Source organism: Marmota marmota, unplaced genomic scaffold (genome assembly GCF_001458135.2).
Source record: "Marmota marmota marmota unplaced genomic scaffold, marMar, whole genome shotgun sequence".
In the NCBI taxonomy this organism is placed as follows: domain Eukaryota; kingdom Metazoa; phylum Chordata; class Mammalia; order Rodentia; family Sciuridae; genus Marmota; species Marmota marmota.
The window spans coordinates 15398093-15422660 of record NW_026000164.1 but is presented as its reverse complement, the minus strand read 5'-3'; the positions used below and the strand labels follow the sequence as shown (position 1 = coordinate 15422660).

At 34.1% G+C, this 24568-nt stretch overlaps 1 protein-coding gene across 7 annotated transcripts in view; it reads right to left on the bottom strand.

The window, feature by feature from the left end:
* Nucleotides 1–24568, bottom strand: part of Cnot4 (CCR4-NOT transcription complex subunit 4) — a 121638-nt gene that overhangs the window by 50085 nt on the left and 46985 nt on the right. For 6 of the 7 annotated variants that reach the window (XM_015493803.2, XM_015493802.2, XM_015493804.2 and 3 more), the window contains exons 2-5: nt 15677–15942; nt 8804–9001; nt 1368–1454; nt 488–589 (exon numbers count right to left, since the gene is read on the bottom strand). In XM_015493803.2, the coding sequence (XP_015349289.1) occupies nt 488–589; nt 1368–1454; nt 8804–9001; nt 15677–15850 (561 nt within the window). In that variant the 5' untranslated portion in view covers nt 15851–15942. Of the gene's footprint in view, nt 1–487; nt 590–1367; nt 1455–8803; nt 9002–15676; nt 15943–18625; nt 18713–24568 lie in introns of all 7 variants that reach the window. The other variant, XM_048786905.1, reaches the window with a different exon arrangement.

Below are 24568 nucleotides of genomic sequence, written 5' to 3'. Positions count from 1 at the left end.
AGGTGCTTCCCTAGACATCAGGAGAGTAGACAGATAAAATTCTGTTTCATGTTAGGAGTAGTTAAGCACAGAAGGCAAATTCCTTTGTCTAATTCTTCTTCTCTTTACACATCGCAGTGCTTGGTAGGATCTTTTTCTTAAATTTGAACCAAGGTTCAGGCACTTAATGACAACAAACCTGAACACTATATTTCTGGTAAGAATAATAGTTCCATTTTTACAAAATTTTAAAAAATGCAAAATATGGAAGATTTTAAAAAGATTATCCTGTAATAATGAACATGCTGATTCCTACCTTGCAAACAGGACCCTATGGAAGTTACCAATGAACAAATCAGCTATCGTAGATTGCTATGGGTACCTAACAAGCAATCTTCAAATAAACTTCCTTCACCTTTAGTATGTATGTGTTGGGCTCTCTCTACTTACTACATTTTATTCCTCGCTCTTAAAAAGAAAGAAAAAAAAATCAAGAGGATCATATTACCTTAAGTGTTCTGCCATCTACCACCACATTATTGACACACTGTATAGCTCTGAGAGCATCTTCTGACCGGATATAGGTTACATAAGCACTGGCACTTGGACCCTAAAGGAAAAACATCCCAAACCACTGTTATTAGTTTCAAATTGTTTTAAGGATACTTTAAAAAAGAAAAGAAAAAAAGAAAGAATATTCTCTAGCAACCTGCCTAGGGAATGCTAAAGGTGTTTACCACTACTATTGTTAATAATAATGACAAGTACTAATAGTAGTAGTAGCAGTAGTAGTAGTAGTAGTTTTATAAAAATCCTAAACTAGCTCATTTAAAAGCAATCATACCTGAACTTTATCTGATTTTAAGTAGACTATAACAGATGAATAAAATATTTTCGGTTTAGCATTTACTTTCTTAAAACGTCAATTGACAGGCTCGTCAAGGTTACAAAACAGTCTGAAATTCAGATTTAAAAATTAATATTTACAGACACTATGTTATGTTTGAGAGAAATTATGTTCTCTCAAAAATAGATGTAATCTATAAGTGTATTCTTCTACCTGTTAATAGCAATATTAAAAAGATGCTCAATTAAATTGGAATATCTTAAAAAGTATTTGATTGTAAGTCATTACCTAATTATCAGAGTGCCTAATAATAAACTCAACTCCCCCTCTTCCCCCTTTACCCCATGACCAAAATTTCTATTTTATTATTTCCCTCTTAATAAGCACTCCAAATCCCCCACCCCACCAACAGAGGTCACTACACTCCTTACATCTTTGACCCTCAAGCTTTCTAATAACAGAAAGTAAATTCTCCTTCTGAACAGCCCAGGTCAAGCCCAGACCATAGGGAGGAAAGGCAAAAATCCCTATAATTAGTTACCTGTGAGCCTGCATATGATGTGCTATTATTGATGACAACTTTATGTATTTTACCAAACTTCCCAAAATATTCTGGTCGTTTTAAAACCTATAAAAGAAGAAGAAATAAGGTATAAACTGTCCCCATTTTCATCAATTTTATCCTTATAATAGGGACATTCACCATACCTTGTCATTAAAAGGAAAAAGGTAATTTTTTTCTAACAAATGTTATTACTCCCTAATTGTTATTTATATAGCTAATCTATAGAAAATCTAAAATGAAGTCTAAAAAGCTACTCTTTTTTTTTTTTTTTTTTACCAACTGATAGAAACTGAGGCTAACTTTGGTATTATCTATTATTTTTTCTAATATCTGCACTGATGATCTATGGGTTCTTATTGTCATAGTATTCTAAAACACAAAACAGATCAAGTTATCTTAACTGTACTGTCATTAACAGATGATCCTTATAAGAAATTATTCTCAATACAGTGACTGAAATTATGTCTTAAGAGCATAGACAGAAACAAAAGACAGATATAAGACAATCTTTACTCATACATCTATGTATTTTATATTAAGACATTGTTTATAAGTTACAAATTCCAAATACAATAACAGTGTCCCCTCAACGTTCCATGCTTTGATTTATTGCTGTGTAGTTTTCAATGTCCATCAAGTTTACAATTTTTCAATTGTCTCCCAAATTTTCCCACACTACCCCCCACCCACCCTGTGCTTTTTTCTGGTAAATTACATTGGTGGGGGGGGGGGGGAATTATACATTTTTTTTTCTCTATTACTTGGTTACTTCTTGGTGGCTACTTCCCTTCATACTTACCTCTCCCTTTTTTTTTTTTTTTGTAATTATCATATGCATTCTTTTACCTTCTCTTACAAACTTACTTAACCTTGGCTAATTTGATCAGTATGCGAATTTGACACAAAACTCTCCCGTGACTTATAACTCAACATTAAATTTTGTTGTTCCCTAGAAATTAACTATAGCCCTACTGTTGCTGCACTCTCTCCAAACAACAAGCTCTCTCCCACTGAAAGTTTTCTGCATACACCTGTTTGAGTTGGTGCAGAATACTTCTCTTTCCAGTTGTATTTGATAATATGCTCACATACTTATAATTTAAATATGTTCTAAATCTGATAGAATCAAAGCTTTAAGTAAACAGTCTATGGCTGGTGTCATTAATTCTTAACAATCTTCAAGTTAATATAACTAATTAATTTCAACATATTTCATTTTAGGTGCTCATATAAGTAAAACTGTTATGCTTGTTACAGCCAATTCTAATGGATTAAAAGGTCTTCAATATTTTTTCACCCAAATCCTTTTAGGGATAAGATAAAAACAGTAACTAATATAATGACCCTCAGGTTGCTTATAATAAAGTCTCAGGGTTGAGGGGTAGCTCATTGGGAGACATTAATTCAGTGGATGGAAGTCAGGAGTGTCTTATAAGGCTTAAGCTAGTCCTGCAAAACAGCCATCCTGCACAATGTGTGAATGTTCTCTAAGACATTAATGAAGTTAATGGGCTGGGTTTGTTGCTCAGTGGTACAGCACTTGCCTAGCATGTACTGGGTTTGAGTCTCAACACTGAATATAAACAAATAAAATAAAGGTTCACTGACAACTAAAAATATATTTTTTAAAAAGCTTATTTATAATGGACTCTAGAAACAAACTCTTAAGTATTTTCCCAGTTTTGACATGTGCTAAATGTACAGATGTTATTAAAGGAAGACTACGCATGTTGTATGTGCAATTTTACTAAGAGTTGCTTCACAAAAATCACATTATTGGTATTTCATGGTACCCAAGTTGCCAATGCATATACCTTTAGCAAGCTGCATTTGTGGTCATCACATTCAGTGAGACTACAAGTAGGAGGCCAAGCATCTTACTACTCTATTTTGTAGTGTAAAAAATAGTACTTCAAGAGCTCAAATACACATACAAGTCCTTTGAGGAACTAGTTGAAGTGTATATTCAGATCCAGTAGATCTAATGCAGAGCCTGAGTGTCTTCATTGTAAGCTCCCTGCTAGTGGCCCTGAGACCAAAAAGGTTCTAGAGTAGTGGTGCCCAAGCACTTACATGTAGCTATAAATTTCTGATTATTTTCCTTTTATTTCTCCTTTATATACATATTTTTTTTTCAAATTACATGGGGAAACATATTATCAAGAAGTCATTTTATTAAAGTAAAGGGCTATAATACATATCAGTTTTGTTTTGTTTTTTTTTTAAGTAGGCGATGAATCTGATAAAGTTAAAAACCACTCATTTATAGAAATAGTTTCTGGCAAACATTTGGGTATAATAACCTTCATAACAACACAAGAATGGTACAATATTACACTGACATGTCCACAATGCAGCCAGAATGCTATTTTCAAAGCACATATTTAGCCGTGTCACTCTGTTCTTAAAAACATTCAACAGCTTCCTGCTGCCTTTAGGATAAAGTGAAAATTCCTTCCTTAAGCATTGTTAGAAAGCCCTTTATGACACTGCCACTTACCTTGCCTACCCTTTTTCTCACCATTCCTCTCTAGTATTCTGGTCAAACAAATCATACTGTAGATAGAAGTCTCTTTGTACATAGTTCGTGTGCCAGGAGCACTTTACCCCAAAGATAGCAGAGGATGATACACCTCCCCTGTGAGATCAGGTGCTATCCCTTGTGCCTCCATAGCACACAGTACTTCTCATGCCATACTGTTATTTTTGTAAAAAAGCAGGTACTATCTTGTTTATCATATTTTACATAGTGCCTGGCATATTACTTACTGACATGTTTACTGAAAAATTGGTGTTAGCAATGAACAAACAACTATATGGAATACAGCACTGGTGAACCTCCAAGTGACAGCAATATATTAATATGGAATAGACTGCCCAGGCAAGGGAAATCCCAAGAATTTAAACTTTTTATATTAATTTGAACACTCCATATTCTGCCTAAACAACAAGCAAAACAGTGTTCTATTGAATAAAGAAAGGATATGGGAAGTAGACAGAGCATGCTGTTTATCAGCTCATTATTTAGGTATTCAATATCATACATTTACTTCACAGTGGGTCTCTTTTAGCATTAACACAGAACATACAATATAATTAAAATATAATTATGTGACAAAATTATAAATGCTCAATTGCCGCAGTCTGGCTGGGCACAAATGCCGCAGTCTGGCTGGGCACACAATCACGAGTCACCACACAGCTTGTAGATTCAAACAGCAACTCTTTATTCCCGAACTCACACCAGCAGTCTCTGCCCAAATCCACGTTCTCTGCCCAAATCCACATTCTCTAATAAACTGATGCATCAATGAATATAACTCAACAAGTAATGCTCAATCAAGGAGTTAACTTACTTTGGGAGGAAACGGATTTTGGGAGGAAATGGACATATTGATAGATTCCTCTGCTTTGAACTGCTTGCAGAACTTGCCTGGACTATGTAACTATCGTTTGGTGCAGCGAATTGTGGTAATGCTGGCATATCTTTGCTGATGGTGTCACTAGTGATGCAATTTTTATTTCCTTGCCAGCGCACCCCATGTTAATTGTGGTAGTGCTGGCATATCTTTGCTGATGGTGTCACCAGTGATGCAATTTTTCCCAAGGAGCCGTCAATTGGCTTGGTGTCGTGGCATTTCTGTATCCTCCTCCCTTCTGCTAGTGATGGTCTAAAATTTGGGGGCCAATGGCTGTATGCTGGACCGGTAGTCAGTGACGGGTATGATCCAATTGCAGTGGTATCAACCTAAGACAGGAGGCTGACGCCTAAAGGTCAGTTTTCCGATGACGGGTAAGAACCATATGTTGAATTGGACAACCTACCAGGCACGGTCCTTAAGCCACATTGCTTGTTGTTTAATTAATCAGAAGGGGGGAGATGCTGGGAGCCATTAGCCAAGTAGGTATGACAATTTCCTTGCCAGCGTACCCCATGTTGCTGACATTTTGCAGTGACATTGAATGTAGTTGACCTTGCTCAAGGACCAGGGCGGATTAGGGTGTTCCCGGTTTAACATAATCGGGTTTAGGGCGTTCCCAGTTTAGGTTCCAGGTTTAAGGTTTAAGATTATTCCTGCTGGGAATAGGGCGTATCCTGCTGCCTGAGTTCCCCTTGAGTTCTCACGGGATTCAGAGAGTATATTTTGGGAGACAGATGCCCAGTGGAGGTGAATTTGGGAGAGAATGTGGATTTGGGCAGAGAATGTGGATTTGGGCAGAGAACGTGGATTTCCCCAGAACGTGACTGTAGACGGCTGGTGTGAGTTCGGGAATAAAGAGTTGCTGTTTGAATCTACAAGCTGTGTGGTGGCTCGTGATTTTGTGCCCAGCCAGACTGCGGCACTCAATAGCATGCCTAATGACTAAACTGTCTTGCTATAATGTTCTTTGGAAACATAGTTAAGTGTTCACAGACACTACAGAGAAAAACAAAAATTTCATGGACAGTTGAGTGGATAAATGAATAAATGGATAATAATAGACCAATCATCAGTATAGAATACACTAGAATAGGAGCTCTATGACCACAGGCAAATCACTCAACCTTTCTTTGCTTCAGTTTCTCATTTTTAAGATAAAATGGCTGTGTCTAAACAATCTTTTAATTCCTCAAGCACAATGCTCTCTGGGGCTACCACACATGTCTGGGATGCTACTGTCCCTAGTTAAGACCGGCTTATTAGGTCTTTAAGCCTATATAAATCATTCTTTTTTCAAGGAGTTTTTTTGTAAATCTCTATACTAGCTTAGCACCCTGCTGTTACATGTTACCAAAAAGCTGTATACTTCCTTATTTATAAGTGTTCAACACACACATAAGCATTTAAATTCTGTCTCCTCTTTAGACTGCAAGATTGTTAAGGGTAGAATTGGTAGGGCTTGCTATCTAAATTATCCCCAATATCAAAGCTCCCTAGCACATGGTATATATCCAAGAAATTAATGAAGTAAGTCTCTCCAAATCTAAAATTTGTAAACTTAAAATTTTTTCATCATTACCTCTAATCTAATCGTTGACACTAATTACCATGGCTTCAAAGACGTTTTTCTATTGACCACAGAAATAAATAAATGAATACACTTTACAATCTTAGTATAAAGCTTTCTAGTGTACAAAAATTATTTTCAAAATAAGCTTTATTTCTCACTTGTTTTGTTAACCAGAATTTGTTGACATAGCAAATTACTTTAATATAAGTAAGCTACAGGGATCGTCTGTGATTTGAAAGTAACACTGACAATTTGAAATTTCTTTGAGTTTTTTAGTGAAGCCAACTTTAAGTTTTCCAAAAACTTATGATAAAGTTATACAAATAAATTAAAGAGATTTTTAAAAGACACAAAGAATTAGTAGTATTTGATTTTTAAAAAGCACTGTCTCTGGTCTTAAAAACAAATGTTTAAGAAAATGAATTAAAAGTTTTAAGAAAATGAATCTCACTATTAGCAATAATGATTTTTAAAAGTGTTAAACTAGTGATTTTTATAGGTATATTTAGATTCCTGATAAAGTGCTATCTCCAAGTAGTTACCACCTAGATTGCTTTCCTTTTGTGTAACAGTTCTTCAGATTAATCTGAAGTTATTTGAAGTAAAAATAAAGAATCTCTGTAAGTAAATAAAATCCTCTTACAAATCACAGACTCAAAAGAGATTGGAAACCTATAATCCAAATATCAGAGTTGAGCTATGACTTAATTTCATCTACCTTTGTGTCTGCTGTTCCATATGTCCCCAGTACTAGAATTGAGTAGACCCCCAAGACATAGTAACAAAAACAAGTACATTCATATCCAAGAGCTCTCAAATCAAGATAAATGTTCCATTAATTTACTGGAGTAGCAGTTTCAGAAAATTAGATTCTAATCAGTAAGATCAGGAGTAGAAAATATGAAGTGCCCTTGAGTAGAAAAAGAGGCAAAGTTAAGAGAGAAAAGGTTTACTGCAAAATTGTAGCCATGTTCGAGGAAATGGTTAAGGGAGAGGTGGGATTTTTGTCTGCCTGAGGAGTAAGCAGAAAATAGAAGCTTAGGAAATCGAAGAATTAGCTGCTGAAAAGTTGAGTCATAGTGCTAAAATAAGCTCTCAACATATATAGTTACTACAGTTGAGTTGTTCACTCACCTCTTTGGCTCTGGAAAGAACCTGGTTTTCTGCATATCATGTAGCCCACTACTGTCAGGATCACTGAACCTAGGGTCTAGTAATTCTTGAGTTGCCTCCATGTTTACTGACCATAAGATTCTCCTTAATAATGTCTCCCTGACTTTCTCCTGTATTGATTCTCAAGTCCTTTATACTCTCAACACAAAACAAACTCACTATCAACAAATAACTATTTTAAATTAATTTTTACACACAGATATGAGACTCCTTATAGTTCCTCTTTCTGGGGTGTTTTTGTTTTGTTTTGTGCAGGAGAGGACTGAATCCAGGGCCTATACATGCTAAGTACAAGCTCTTTCACTGAGCTACAATCTATTCCCTTTCTGGGGGCTTCAGCCAAGTTCAAATATTCCTTCTTCCTTAGGCACATTTACTACAATTCTCCTTCTGATTGACACTACAAAGATATTACTTCAACCACTTTCAAGGAGTCCTTTTGGAAGATTCCCAAAATCCAACTCTCTCCTACTGAATACTCTGGCTGTCAGTCAGTTTCTACTTGCCATCCCAACAATCTAGTCAGCTCTTCATAGTATATAAGAAATTAAAAATCTGCACATGCATATTTATGGGCCTCAAAAAAAATATAAACTCAATAATACGTCAATCAGACTGGTGGTAGAAGGAAAGAAAAAGAGGCAGTAAACAAAAAAAGTTAAAATCTATCCTGCCCCAAATGAGTAACAAATAACTTGGTCCTTTATTTCACTTAATCAAATTATCCTCTTTTTCCTAAAATTATATTATAATGAATAAATAAAGGAGAGTGACATAGTACTGTAGCAGTTACAAAAAAACTAAAAATTACTATTTAGGTAGAATTAAAAAAAAAAAAAAGGTCATTATGATCTCTAGTCGGTTCAAATAACTGCATCTCCATTGTTGGTCCTTAACACAGCTACAGAAAAGAGGAAAGAATCAGAGTATTCATGTCACATGTTACTATTAAGGGCAAAAATAGAACCATTATCCATTTGCAGAGTAAAGGGAACTTCAGAAATCTAGTTCACCTACTTAATTTTACAACCAAAGAAACTGAGGCCAAGAAAGAGATGAAACATTTGCCTAAGATCATAAATGGTCACTGGTTCCTCAGCTATTATTAAAATGTCATTTCTTATGTTCTCCAAGGTTTCATATATTCAGAAGGATCCTACAGGTAAATAGGGTCAACTATCATTTCCAAACCAGCAAACACACAAGAAAAATGTCAAGTTGACAAAGAAAACGGGAAGAGCACTCACCTCTGGGTCAGCTAGGCGCTGGGACAGACCTACAACAAAGACGAGGTTTTTTTGTACAACACGTACACTAGCCAAATGTTTGCGATTTTCTGATATTTTCTGTTTTCTCTCATTTTGTTTCTGTTTTTTCTCATTCTTTATCCTTTGCAGTTCTTCCTGGGAGAGGGGTTTGTAAACTGCTGGATCTTCTGGATATGGCTTTAAGCATAAAACAAACACAGACATTAGCATTAAATAAATAAAAAACTGAATAAATAACAAGTGTCCAATTCTGGATGGCGGGTATAAGGTTGTTTCTAATTTCCTTTTTTTTTTAATAGATTAAATTGTTTTTATTTAATAAGTTAAATATCAAATAAAATAGTTATTAAAATACTTCATTTTGGAACTTAGCACAGACCACTTTTAGCATTAAAATACCAAAGCTTCTAAGTGACCACCAATACCACCAACACCCAGTCTTGGTATTTGCCACAGTGCACAGCACGCAGTTTACAAGAAGCTTCTAAGGTAATGCATAAGAGGCAAAGAATATACATTCTCTTATCTAAATATGGGATTTACATATTATAATCAACAAATACATAATAAAATCTACCACATGCTGAAAGATTAATAAAGTTATATGCTTTTTCTTTAATACATCCTCAGTCTGATAGTGAGAGAAATAGCAAATAGTAATATCTAGATACTGGACTCAGGAGTCTGAATTTAGTTTTAACAGCAGTCAGGTAGTAATGGGCAAGTTAGACTCTATGTCTCAGTATCCTCGTATGTAAAATGAAAATAATCTTAAAGGTTGACGTAAAGATAAAGTAACACTAAAAGAGCTATTCTTACTGTGCCTAGCACATAATAAATCCCTCAATAAGCTAGGAATTTCACTGTTTTGTGTCTTTATCTTTTGCTTCTCAAAATTATGGCATTATTTTCATTCCTACTGCTAATGTCAGGGCTACAGGAGTCCAAATAAGAGCTGTGGAGTCTGAGTGCCTGGCTTTGAATCCTAGCTCACCCTGAGATCATGTGACCTCTCTGCCTCAGTCTCCTCATCTGTAAAACAGAAATTAAAGTACTTTAGCCAGAGAGTTTTTGTAAGAGTTAGCAGAGAATACACTTATAAAGTGATTAAAATCATGTCCTGCCCATAACCAAAGTCATTTATTATCACTAATAAATATTGCTAATGATAAATGGAAGATGAACATTAAATGCAATAATATTAAAAACTGGTTATGAAGATACTGCAAGGAATAAGAACCAGAATTGGCTGGAAAACTGTGCCTATCAGAATATGGAAGTGGAGGACAACAAAAATTATGCCAATAAGAAAAAAAGTAGGAACAGAGAATAATGGAGAGACTATCCAGAAACCTAAATCCTTACTAATGCCTTTAATATGAAATTATTTTCATCTCTTCATATGTAAGTAAATAACAAACAAAACCCCTCAAACTTGTGAACATACCCAGAACAGCAATTTACAAAGTGAGATTTCCTTTTATGTTCCTCAACTTCTACTAGTTAGTATCTTAAGTTCTCCAACAACCTGATTCTTTCCCTTTTATGCCTACTTTCAAATTTAACCTGCTGCTTTTAAAGAAAATTGTATACTCTTCATAGCTTATCATATCATCAAAAAACTATATACCTAGTCACCTAAAAATGATGTTGGCACCCATGCCATTTGATTAAAACATCACAAAATCTGAACCTCTTAGTTAATTGGTCCTATTTGGCATGTTCCAACTTGTGAGTAGGGGGCAACAAAACATCTGGCTCAGTGACCTGACTTTTGTATGATCCTTAGGATTCCAGGATCAAATATAAAATAACACAGTATGGCTCTTTTTAAAAGTTCAGTATCTGCCAAATAAACACTAAATTACTAACTAAAATTGGAAATTTAGCAGCATTTTCTTTAAAAAGTATGTTTTTCAGATGAAAATTAAATTATTTCTTGCATTTTAATTCCAGGGCCCAAATGGCTAAGATCTATTAAAGAAAGAAAGTTCAATTCCTCAATCAATCACATAGTCTTCATTTGAGGTTTTTCTCAACTCTGCCTCTCAAAACTTTCTTGTCTCACTTTTCTGTACATGTATTATCTCCTTCCAATCTTATCTACCTGACTGGATGATTTTAATCTCTTGAAGGTATTTGGAGCTGTGTACACACTAGTATAAAACTTATACAACAAGTACCAAAAAAAGCACAAAGATGAATCACATATCAAATTACTAACTAACCTGGTCTACTGTAATCATTTAATTTCTTCCCCATGTGTTATGTTCTTGCTTTGATTCCAAATGCTGTTTACTTGTGATGTTTACTTTTATCAGACTTTCCAAGAATTTGATTGTTTTGGTCTTTTTAGAGAATCAGCTCTTTTACTGAACTTTTTCTTCCTATTTCACTAAATTCTGCTTACTCCCCTGCCTTCCACCATACCAGAGCTTTTTTTTTTTCTTTTCTGATTTCAAAAGCTTAAAATGAGTTTGCTAATTTTTGTTCTGTTTGCTAATTTTTCTTCTGTTTTCTAATACATTTACATCTTTAACTTTTCCTTTACATACCATTTAGGCCTCACTCTAGATATTATGATAAGTCATTTTACAATTACTGATTCAAAATAATTCATAATTTTCATTTTTTTGAGAGAGAGAGAGAGAGAGAGAGAGAGAGAGAGAATTTTTTAATATTTATTTTTCAGGTTTTGGCGGACACAACATCTTTATTTTATTTTTATGTGGCACTGAGGATTGAACCCAGCGCCCCGCGCATACCAGGCGAGCGCGTTACCACTTGAGCCACATCCTCAGCCCTTATAATTTTCATTTTGATCTCTTAAATCAACATTACAGAAGACCATAATTTTTATTTTACAGATGGATAACAAAGATCAGAATCTGAAACAATTCTGATTCTTGGTCTTTCATATGTTTTTCTGCTCTGCAAATTCATAGAACTTCAGTATTCTGATATTTCAAAATAAAAGTTAATGCTAGGTACTTGAAAGGCCTATTCATCAGGAAACATGACTTTTGGTTCTAGGAAATACTCTTCCATCATATATTTGATAATTATTTCTCCCCTGTATCTTTATATTCTCTTTCAGAGTACTTAATTATTGGTATTTGACCTCTTTGATTGCTCCTCAAATACGCTTAATTTTTCTCAAATATTCCATATCTTTTTTTTTAATGCTTTCTCAAAGATCTTCTCCGCCTCATCTTCCAACACTTTCATTAAGTTATTTCTGCTACTCTATTTTAATTTTTAATAACTATAGTTATTGGGGCTAGAGTTGTAGCTCAGTGGTAGAGTGCTTGCCTAACATGTGTGAGGCACTGGGTTCGATTCTCAGCAGGTCATATAAATAAATAAATAAATAAATAAATAAATAAATAAATAAAGGTCCATCAACAACTAAAAATATTAAATTAAAAAAAGATTCTACTAAAAACAATAACTATGGTTATTGTTCATTGAATGTTCTTTTTCATACTGTCTTGTTCTTTTTTTGCCATTTTTTTATTGGTTGTTCAAAACATTACAAAGCTCTTGACATATCATATTTCATACATTTGATTCAAGTGGGTTATGAACTCCCATTTTTACCCCGTATACAGATTGCAGAATCATATCGGTTACACATCCACGTTTTTACATATTGCCATACTAGTGACTGTTGTATTCTGCTATCTTTCCTATCCTCTACTATCCCCCCTCCCCTCCCCTCCCATCTTCTCTCTCTAGCCCATCTACTGTAATTCATTTCTCTCCCTTGATTTTTTTCCCTTTCCCCTCACATCCTCTTATATGTAATTTTGTATAACAATGAGCGTCTCCTTCCATTTCCATGCAATTTCCCTTCTCTCTCCCTTTCCCTCCCACTTCTCGTCCCTGTTTAATGTTAATCTTTTTCTCATGCTCTTCCTCCCTGCTCTGTTTTTAGTTGCTCTCCTTATATCAAAGAAGACATTTGGCATTTGTTTTTTAGGGATTGGCTAGCTTCACTTAGCATAATCTACTCTAATGCCATCCATTTCCCTGCAAATTCCATGATTTTGTCATTTTTTAGTGCTGAGTAATACTCCATTGTGTATAAATGCCACATTTTTTAAATCCATTCATCTATTGAAGGGCATATATTGTCTTGTTCTTGTTTCATGGACACAATATCTTCTATTATTTCTCAGATGAAAGTAGTAACATTTCTGTTGAAGTTCACACTTCCTTGTTTAGTCTCTGGTTTTCATGTGAGTGAATATTACATGATACTATGTCAATGCACCACCTATGTTCCCCCACATCTCCTGTTTCCCACCAGGTATTTTTCTTAGAAATGCTGCACTAAGTGGACACACAAAGGCAGTTAAGGCTGTGGATATAACTCAGTGGTAGAGTATGTGCTTAGCATGCACAAGAACCTGGGTTTGATCCCCAGCACCATGAGGAAAAAAAAAGGAAAAAAAGCCTGGGGGTGGAGGGGGAGACAAAAGGACATACTAAAAATGACCAAGTTGGGCTGGGGTTGTGGCTCAGTGGTAGAGCACCCGCCTCTCACGTGCAAGACCCTGGATTCGAGCCTCAGCACCACATAAAAATATACGAATAAAATAAAGGTACTGTGTCCAACTATAACTAAAAAATAAAAATATAAATAAATAAATAAATAAAATTGACCAAATAATCTGTTTAGCAACTAGGACAAAGAGCAACACTAAACTTTCTTGGTTTTGTTTTTCAAAGCTCTTAAACCTTCCTGCAGAAGGACACATTTCCTCTTGTGAGCCAAAACCAGAGCTTGCTTCAACCATCTCCCCACTTGCAACTCCAAGTTTACTCACACTATCTTGACAAGCTACCTTACAGAGTGGCCTCTGTAGGCCCTCTTCCTACAGAACTGGATTACAAGTAAACTGCAGGCACTTCCCTGCCCTCTTCAGACATCTAGTAACATTTGTGATAACCCTCTGTGTAAACACAGCCAGTGGGGCTGGTCTCCAGAGACTAAAGACTTACTAGTCTCTGACAGGACACATTCAGCTCATGTCCCACTGATGAGCTTCTCCCAATCTATTAAGAAATAATGACTTTGTGAAGTCAATCAAATTCACACTTCTTAGAATCTTGAGTGATCCTAAAAGTCACCTCTTTCAATAAAATAGTTCAATATGACTGTTTTCTTTTGAATGGCTGATTTTAAAAATATGACTAAATACTTAAAATTCATAAAAATGTATATATTTTTTGACTAAAGCAATGCTAAAGTTTTCACTTACCTTTCTATTCACATTTCTATATAAATACATGCTACAGATATATTACATATTATGTTATATGTACAATATATGTAATATACAAATATATGAACTATATTAACACTTAAATAGATTTTTTATTTATGTGACATAAAATATGTGCCCATTTGATTTTTAAAAATAAACAGAAGTGAATTATGCATCAGTTTCTGAAATTTCTTATAAATCCTCAGGTAAAAAGGTTAGAAGTAGTTTATTTTCTAAATTCTAGACATGAAAAACATGTTTTGATTTTTTCAAAATTTGGTAGTAATGAACACAGAAGTTCTTTGAAACAGTTAATTAGAAAATAAATGGGGTAGGCAGAGCAAGCATGGGAGGAATAGACGAACTCTAGATAGGGCAGAGGGGTGAGAGGGGAAGGGAGGGGGCAGGGGGTTAGTAACGATGATGGAATGTGATGGACATCATTATCCAGAGTACATGTATGAAGACATGAATTGGTGTGAACATACTTTATATTCAGAGATATGAATAAGATTGTGATACATTCCACTGTCATGTATTTAAAAAATAAAAGTAATTTAAAAAAAAAACAAAGTTTGAATTGTATAATATGAAAGTGAAGACAAATTTCATAATAACATAACAGACATCTTAATCCCTAAGGTCACAAATAAAATCCTTTAAATGGAAATGTAGCAGTCCTACCTACCCTAATAGTTTATTTATTACACTGTAGCTGTGTTGTAGTTGTTTATCAAAATAACAAAATCCACAGAACATCAAAACTCACACATTCTTAGAGTTAGAAGGGGCTTTCAATAACACAGTATTTCAGGAAAAAAAAAAAAAAAAGACTTTATACTCAAAAGTTTATCTAAATTCCAAATTTACCACTCAGAAGTTGGTGACTCTGGACAAGTGTAAAACGCGTATGGTAATATCAGCCTAGAATTATAGCAAGGGTTCAACAAATAAGCAGTTATAAACTTCTGAACCATAATTTCTCTGCCATTATTAACTTCTTTCAGTAAAAATCTTAACTTCTCACCTATTTTGTACTAGAAAATTTAAATGAACTCCCCAACAATATACAGAGCATGTTTTTCCAGTTTCATATCATCCTACCCAAATTCATTTCTTTATTCCTAATCTCTTAACAGCAAGCCCCATCGACTGTCCATTTCCTCAACCAGAAAGGTTATTTAACTTCATAAAGGTCACACAGCTAGTTAACAACAAAGCCTTGACTTGAGTCTGACTCCCAGGGCAATGTTCTTTCCACCTCATTTTGCCCTTTATTTTATTTTTTAAATATTTTTTTAGTTGTCAATGGACCTTTATTTATTTGTATGCAATGCCAAGAATAGAACCCATGGCCTTACACATGCTAGGCAAGCACTCTACCACTGAGCCACAACCCCAGCCCTCACTATTTCTTAAAGATATAATGCTACGTATAATCTCACCTGAGGTTTGCAGACTGTTTATAACCAATTACTCATATTCATGAGGGAAAAGAACTATACAGTTAGAACAGTAAAGTTAAAAATTTTAAAAACTATACAGTTAAATAACTATAAGGTGATTTTGAAGTATTTACCTTTCTACATGCAGGACAAAGTCCATTTTCATCAGTGCGAATTCGATGCCAACAAAATCGACAAATCTGGTAGCCACAGGTGCAAGGGAAAAAGTTGATATCATCTATCTCCAAGGGCTCCATGCAAAGAGGGCATTCCACAGGGTCTTCCTTAGCATCAGGACTTCGAGACATCTTCACGTTTATTAAACAGCAGCAAAAGTTTATAATAATTTAAGGGAGAAGGAAGTTCAGCACTGAAAGCTAAAATGTAGAACTTTGAAGACCTGCATAAGAAACATAAAAGATAATGTTTACTATTGGAGAAAACAGCATACCCAATAATCAAAAATGATATCATCAAAAAATTTAGAAAAAGCCATGTGTGGCATGCCTGTAATCCCAGCAACTAGAGAAGGAGACAAAGGAGGACAGCAAATTCCAGGCCAGTCTGGGCAACGTAGCAAGACCCTGTTTCAAAATAAAAAATACAAAGGGCCAGAAATGTGGCTCACTTGTGAAGCACCCTTAGGTTCAATTCCTGATACTCCCTGATGGAGGGGGGGTGGTGAGTGGGATGGATGAAGGAGAGAATATTCTGCTCTAATCTTAGATTTCTGAAAAATTTTGCATAGCAATACAAAAGGCCTGGCAATAATTTTTTTATTTCAACAGAAATATAGAAGAACTTCCTTTTTTCTAGATAAAACATTTAATAATAATTTACAGCACTATTTATTTTACTAATTATTTTATGAAAATAAGATAAAGAAACATCTTAAGCTTTAAAAACACTATAAAATATCTTATCTCTGACCTAAAAGCTAGTAAAATTGCCATATTATCTAAAGAAGTATTATAATATGCTAAAAATATGTCACAATTTACATGAAACCAATTGAAAAAGATAAAACTTTAATCATCTAGTATTACACATTAATATCAAGCTCTTGCCACAGAAAAGCTAGGCTAGAGCTAAACATCCTCACAGGAGAATTACAAGTGATTTTGATTATGAGTGATTTTGATTATGAAATAATGATGAAAAGATGATCAACTTCTTTATTTAATCAACCAAAAAATAGCTTTTATTTTTCCTATTAGTCTGTCAAAGAAGTTTGTACCTCCACTTCAAAAGTAGAGATTATCACTAATCTAGTCCCTCTTTGATGGAGGAAATGGAATCTATTATCTTGCCTTAAGTTACACAGCTATTAAGTGAGGCTGCCTGGATTCCCTTCAGGAAGCCTTTGCTCACAATCCACTCCCTTGTATCAACTAAGAAGATTTCTACATAAACACACACATGCATCAAGCAGTTGCTATGTTCTTTAGCACTGTTCATAATATAGAAAACTACAAACAACACACCATCCATTAACGGGGAAATCATTAAGTAAGTTAAGATAAGCCATAAGGTAAATATGTGTTAACTCAGAAATATGTCTTATTCTAAAGTTAAGCATTTGAAAACAGGAGCATTATATATACATATAAACTAACATTTATATACATTTACTTTTTTTTGAGAGAGAATAAATCAATCTTTTTTGTAGATGGACACAACACAATTCCTTTATTTTATTTTTGAGAGAGAGAGAGAGAGAGAATTTTTTAATATTTATTTTTTAGTTTTCGGCGGACACAACATCTTTATTGGTATGTGGCGCTAAGGATCGAACCCATCGCCATGCGCATGCCAGGCGAGCGCGCTACCGCTTGAGCCACATCTCCAGCCCCAACAATGCCTTTATTTTTATGTGGTGCTGAGAATCGAACCCGGATCCTGCCCGTGCTAAGCAAGCACTCTACCACTGAGCTACAATCCCAGCCCTACATTTACGTCTATATAGATTTATTAAGCCATATATAGACAGAAGTATAGATACAGATATTTCCTTCACCAAAAAAAAAAAAAGTTTGAACATTGAGATGTTGTCAAATTACAAAACAAACTATAAATGACTAATTTTTTGTTAGAAAAATTGGTATTATCTGAATTGCTGAAAAAAAATATTTTCATACATCAAATGGCCAAATTTTAAGAAGAGAAATTGTTTTAATTTCCCTCAAGAAACTTTTGACTTTTGTTAGTAATTACCCCCCCCCGCCAAAAAAAGAAATGGTATCTTTCTGTGACTCTGTAATTACTTCAAAATTAAAGTGTTTAAAAAAAAGTACACCGAGGGCTGGGTAGCTCAATTGGTATAGTACTTGCCTCACATGCACAAGGCCATGGGTTCAATCCTCAGCACAACAACAACAACAACAACAACAAAGAAAGAAAGAAATACACTGAATATGTATTGGTAAACAATATAGCACTCCTGAGCTACAGATCTGGATTTGCCACTATCAGATACCTTCATATATAAAAGTAGCAGTATTCAGTTATTTTCTAATGGATCTTCCAATCTGGCCATTCAAAAACTATACCTCTAGAAAACACAGGCTTAAATACAGGTTCTATCAACAGGAAACCAAACTAAACTAATAAAGGAGTGCAGATTGTACTTTTAATACCTTAGACAATAAGCCAGCTTTTGCTTAACTACAGCTTATTTGCGTTTTAGTGAAAGAATCTATGGATGGGAAGGAAATAATATACTGGTGTTTATGACCTGCAAATCCTTCTAGAAAGTATATTACTATAAATAAAAGATGACACATTGAAGTTTTTGCTTTTTAATATTAATTTGCTTTTTTGTATTTTTTTATTTGTTTTAATTAGTTACACATGACAGTACAATGACCCTGACATACCATACATTTGAATCAGATGGGATATTATTCCTCATTTTTCTGAGTGTACAGGTTGCAGAATCATATTGGTCACGCAGTCACATATATACACACAGTAATAATAATGTCTGTTTCATTAGATTTGCTTTTTAATTTTAAAAAAGTTTACAAGACTATGCATTTTTCCATTTAGATGGAAGAAAAGGGACAAAGAAGTAAGAAGTATACCTAATACAAAAGCAGGTACATCTTCACACTTCTAGCACCATGGAGAGATGCCACACAGCAGGTTAATCAGTCTGATACAGAAGAACACTGAAATTTAAAGAAAAAGACTTCACTTCATATCATCCATTAAGTAGCTATGATCTTGGATAAGACACTCAGAAGTTCTAGAACTTAATTTCTCAAAAATGTGAAGAGACATGAACTTTTAGGAATTTCAAGTATAAAGAAAGTTCCAAATGTAATCTCTCTGAACTAAGTTTTTTAAATAATATTTGAAAAAAACTCTCTCCCCTCCTAATACTCTGGCTCAAATTTTCATAGGGAAGAATAATTTTATTCGTGAGTCTACTAATATTAAAATAAATAAATAAATGTAAAACATAGTAAGTTGAAACAAGATAACAAAGGTATTCATTTAATTTATGAAAAAGGCAAGTAAAGCTAATGACTTCCTGGATTGGTATGGGGGTGCTTAGGATAGATGTGATCAGTTTTTAATTCAGTAATTAATTCTATAGAAAAAGTATTTATTTTCTTATTATTTATAATCCTCACAGTGAGTTGAAAAGAATATGAACCCTTTAGAAAACACATAATTGAGGCTAAAGTTTAGAGTTCAAAAATAAAGACTGCCAATATCAAAATCCATGCCCTTTCCAAGACAGAAGTCACATACTTTGGTGTGAAATGAAAATGCCCCCCCCAAAATAAAATGACATTGCTTTCCCAAAAATTAAATTCCACAGCAAAATTTTACCTGAGTTGTTCTTCTCTGTATCATAAGTAACTTATGGTAACAACATAGACAAACTCTGAACTGCATCACCAAAAATCTCAGATACCAAATAGCAACTGCACAAAATTAAAACTGCATACACAAAACTAGGCTTGAAAATTCCTCATCAATTATATAATGCTATATACATGATAAATGTTTAGGACTGTTAAAAAAAAAAAAAAGAATGTAAAGTAGTACTGCCACTGTGGAAACTAATTTGGCAGTTAATCAAAAAGTTAAACACAGAACTAGAATATGTTCTAGTTATATACCCAAAGAACTGAAAGCAAGGATCTGAACTGATATTTACACACTGATGTTCACAGCAGTATTCACAATAGCCAAAGGGTGGGAATAATTCAACAAATGGATAAACAAAACAAGGTATACCAATACGATGGATTATTAAGCCATAAAAGGAATCAGATTATGATACATGCTATAAAATGAGTGAATTCTGAAAATGTTATACTTAGTAATAATAAGTCAGTCACAAAAAGACAAGTATTTTATGAATTCACTTGTATGTAGTGTCAAGAAAAGGCAAATTTATAGAGACATATTGAGTGGGGGTTGGTGGGGAATGGAAAGTTAAACTATTTAATGGGTACAGAATTTCTGCTTAGGATAACTGAAAACAGACAATAGTAATGGTTACACAATGTTGTGAATGTATATAATGCCACTGAGTTGTATACTAAAAGACGGTATTACATATTTTATCATAGTAAAAAACCCACAAAAGTAAATATGCCATGTATTCCCTTAAATAAATAATAAAGAGTACAAATGCAAAAATTGTATTTGATTGTCATATTCAAATTAACTAATCCTTTAATATTCTGCCAATCTAATAGCTAATTTTCTTTTTTTAAAATATATGTATTTTTTAGTTGTTGATGGACCTTTATTTTATTCATTTATTTATATGTGGTGTTGAGAATAGAATCCAGCGCCTCACACATGCCAGGCAACCACTGAGCCACAACCCCAGCCCCTAATAGCTGAATATCTAATAAGATAAATGCATGTGATACAACTTCGCTGATAGTTGCACTGAAATTACACTGCTAACTATATTATATGTACTCTGTAATTACACATAATTAAAAGCTATTTATAAACATAAACACATATATACTATGATCTAGAACAGACTCATTAAAATTCCCATTAAAATCCCATATACATAGAACTATAAACTGTAAGTTTTTTAAAGATCTATAATACCACATACTTTATATTTTATTTAACTAGTGTTTTTTAACTATAAATTGTTGTTTACTTCAATGTCTATTCTCACTGGAATAGAGCCAAAAAGGTACTAGTGCATCCCATTTATTTTATTTATTTATTTTGAGCTGGAGAGGGGGCGGGTAGTAGGGATTGAACTCAGGGACACTGAGCCACATCCCCAGCCCTATTTTGCAGTTACTTAGAGACGGGGTCTTACTGAGTTGCTTAGTGCCTCGCATTTTGCTGAGGCTGGCTTTGAACTCTCAATCTTCCTGCCTCGGCTCCTGAGCTGAATTATAGGTATATGCCACCAGGCCCAGCCTGTGCATCCTGCTTATCATGGTAAAACATTTCTACAACAAGGCTGCTAGTAAATATTAAGCACTCACATATTCCATTAATGAGATAAAAAAAAAAAAGGAATAAATTGTTATGTCAGTTAATAATAACAACATTTTTCAAAAATAAAAACTAGCACTAGGGCTAGGGTTATAGCTCAATGGTAGAGTGCTTGCCTAGCATGTGTGAGGCACTGGGTTCGATTCTCAGCACCACATATAAATAAATAAAGTCAATCAACAACTAAAAAAAGTATTTTAAAAAAGTATTTAAAAAAAACAGCACTAAGCTGTCCATTGCTTCTGTATTAGACTCACATTTCAGAAAGTATGTTATTATATAAATTATACAAAGACACAAAACAGACTCACAGTAGCTTTAGACAGTTTGATAAATAAAAAAGGAAAGTGACTAAGTATCAGCACCAATACCTATTACCCCTTTTAAATTTGTACTAAAGTCCCAATATATACGTGTGTGTGTGTGTGTGTGTGTGTAACAGAACTCAGGATTATCTGTAATATCTTTAGGAGGCCTAGAAATCTTATCTATGTTTTAGAAAAATATCTACCTAAGAACTTAAAATTTGTCTCTCTTGAAAAGTTAAAACTGTGTTAACAGAAAAATCAACCATGTGGGACTGCTTCCTACCTCTCCTCCACTTTGCTATCTGTTGAGTAAAATGTAAATCAAAAGAAGCATATAAGTCATCTTACATAATATAACATGTTCCCAGAGATAAGTCTAGTGTCTTCCTGAAAATACTGACTCCATTTGCAACAGTGTGAAGTTCAGGCCTGAAAGCAATCTCAAACCCAAGAAGATTGAAGTGAAAGGTAATTTAGGAAAAGATCTAAAGTACAGGTTAAACTGCAGGGTTAGGCTAGTTTGTAGATGAGATCCAGGAAATAAAAGAACCACAATGAGATCTCCTAGGGTCTGAACAAATTTCAAGAACTGACCCAAAGATCTGTTTGGTTATGGCAGAGAATTATTTCATGTCCCAGGGTACTGTTAAAAACAACAAAGCAGTCAGCCAAAAACAAATGGATCTTAAAACCTGGGTGTGGTTAGGGAACCCAAATCTGTTTCCCTAAGAAGCAACACTGCAAGAAATAATCTACCTAGCCAGTAAATAAGCAAATAACAATAAACTCTTGAAGGGGATGAAGGGAGTTAGGAGATCAGTACCTAGAGCTGGTACAGTATTATGTAACTACACAGCTTCCAACAACAACAACAACAACAAAATCACAAGCTATGCAAAGAAATAGGAAAGTTTAACCCGTGTACCAGGAAAAAAAATGCAGGCAAAAAATACTGCCTGCAAGAGCTAGTGAATGATAGATTTTAACAGAGAGTGGTATTAAGGGAGTCACAACACAATTTTAAAAACAACTAACAGAGCCAGACACATTTCTATAATCCTAGCTGCTCAAGAAGCTGAAGCAGGAGGACTGAAAGTTCAAAGTCAGTGTCAACAACTTAGCTAAGCCTTAAGCAACTTAGTGAGACCCTGTCTCAAAATAAAAACTAAAAACAGCTGCAGATGTGGCTCAGTGGTTAAGTGCCTCTGGGTTCAACCCCTGGTCCCACCCTCCCCACCCCTGCAAAAAAAACAAAAACAAACAAATAAACAAAAAACTAAATGAAACCATAATTAAATCAGAAAGGTATGATTTCAGTGGCACATCAAAAAAACAAGAAAATCAATAAAGAGACACTACTGAATAGAACTAAACTGGGCACAGTGGTACACGCCTGCAATTTCAGCTACTCAAGAGGCTGAGGCAGGAGTATCGCTTGAGCCTAGACAACCTGGGCAATATATGAAGACCCCAACTCTTGAAGGAGAAAATAAAAAAAGAATGAAAACTCTATAGAGTTGGAAAGCACATGACTGAAAAAATTCACTAGGAGTTCAAAAGATCATCTGAAATAGAATAACTGGCAAACTTTAAGTCTTCAAAAAAGCAGAAGAAAAAAATACTTTTTAAATACAGAACTCACATCAACAAACTCATTTAATGGGAGTACTAGAAGAACAGGGGAAGAGAGAAAGGAGAAGGAAAATTATTTGAAGAAATAACAACTATGAAAATGAAAGACTATGCATTACAACAACATAGATGAATCTCACAAACAATATTGAGCAAAAGAAGCAAGGCATATAAAAATATGAATGCTGGTCATATAAATATCAAAAGAGAAAAGAAGACTGTATTTTCTAGGGATGTACCTTAGGTGATAAAAATCAAGATAGTGATTATCTCTGGAAAAAAAAAAGAGAGAGAGAGAGAAGGGGTTACAAGTGGCAATGCCTATGGGGCAGGGGATATTCTGAGATACTTCAAATATCCTACTTTACACTCATGAAAAGATTAGCAAGAGGTTTGCTTTATAGTCAAGGTGCATATATTTTACAGTTACATGTCTTTTATACAATTTTGGATGTATATTTCTTACTTTATCAAAGTACTAAAACAATAAAATAGCAGCTGCAAATTTCCCAGAATTGGTTAAAAATAATCTCAGATCCACTGGGAGATCAACAAACCCAGATCAAGAATATAAAACTGCAGAACACTAAAGGCAATAAATATCTAAAGAGTAGTCATAAAGAAGGGATTCTTTACCCAAAGGAATGAGAATTAGAATATCAGGAGTCTTTGCGACAGCAGCAATTGAGCCAGGAAGCAGCAAATATATCTATCCTCAAGATATTGAGAAAAAAATGACTGTCAACTTAAAATTAGGCTCCTAGGAAACAATAACCCTGAAATCAGAAAATTAAAGCATAAACATCATTTTTTAAATAATAGAGGAGATTTTGACATGGGCTAGGCATTAGATAATATTAAGAAATTACTGCTAATTTGGTCATACTATGACAATATGGTGTTTATTAAACCTCGTCAGTAGGAGATTCATTTGATGTATTTAGACTTCGTGATGATATTCTAGCAGGAAGGGAGGCACAGAAAGGGAAACAGATGAATCTAACAAAATGTTGGTAACTGTAGAAAATTAGGGATTAAAATACTGGATTTTATTACTCATTTAGTCTACTTTCATGTATTTTTAAAACATTTCATGATTAAAAAGCTAAAAGTGACATACCAAGTAAAAACATTAATTTGTTAGACTTAAGAAGGATAAAATAAAATATTAGAAAATGTCAGTTGGGAGGGAAGTGAAATAAGAAATTATTCAATGGTAAATTTTAAGAATGGTAAAATCATATAATCTTCTATGATCTAATAATTCCACTTCCTTTTATCTTCCTTAGAGAAACAATTGCACATTTGCATGAGGAGCCATGTACAAACAGGTGGAGCACTGTTTCCAACAGCCAAAAAAAAAAAAAAAACCTTGGAACTCTAAATGTTCAATGATGGGAAATGGCTAAGTTATCTTTTAATAATAAAATGAAAGCAACGTAAAAGACTAAGATGGATTGGCACATACCAACAAACTGAATAAAAAGTTAGTTGCAAATACTGTATATCAGTTTTTACATTTTTAAAAAACATATTTTCTCTTTATAATTATATATACAAAAATCACAGAAAAAAATTACAAGCTGCTCA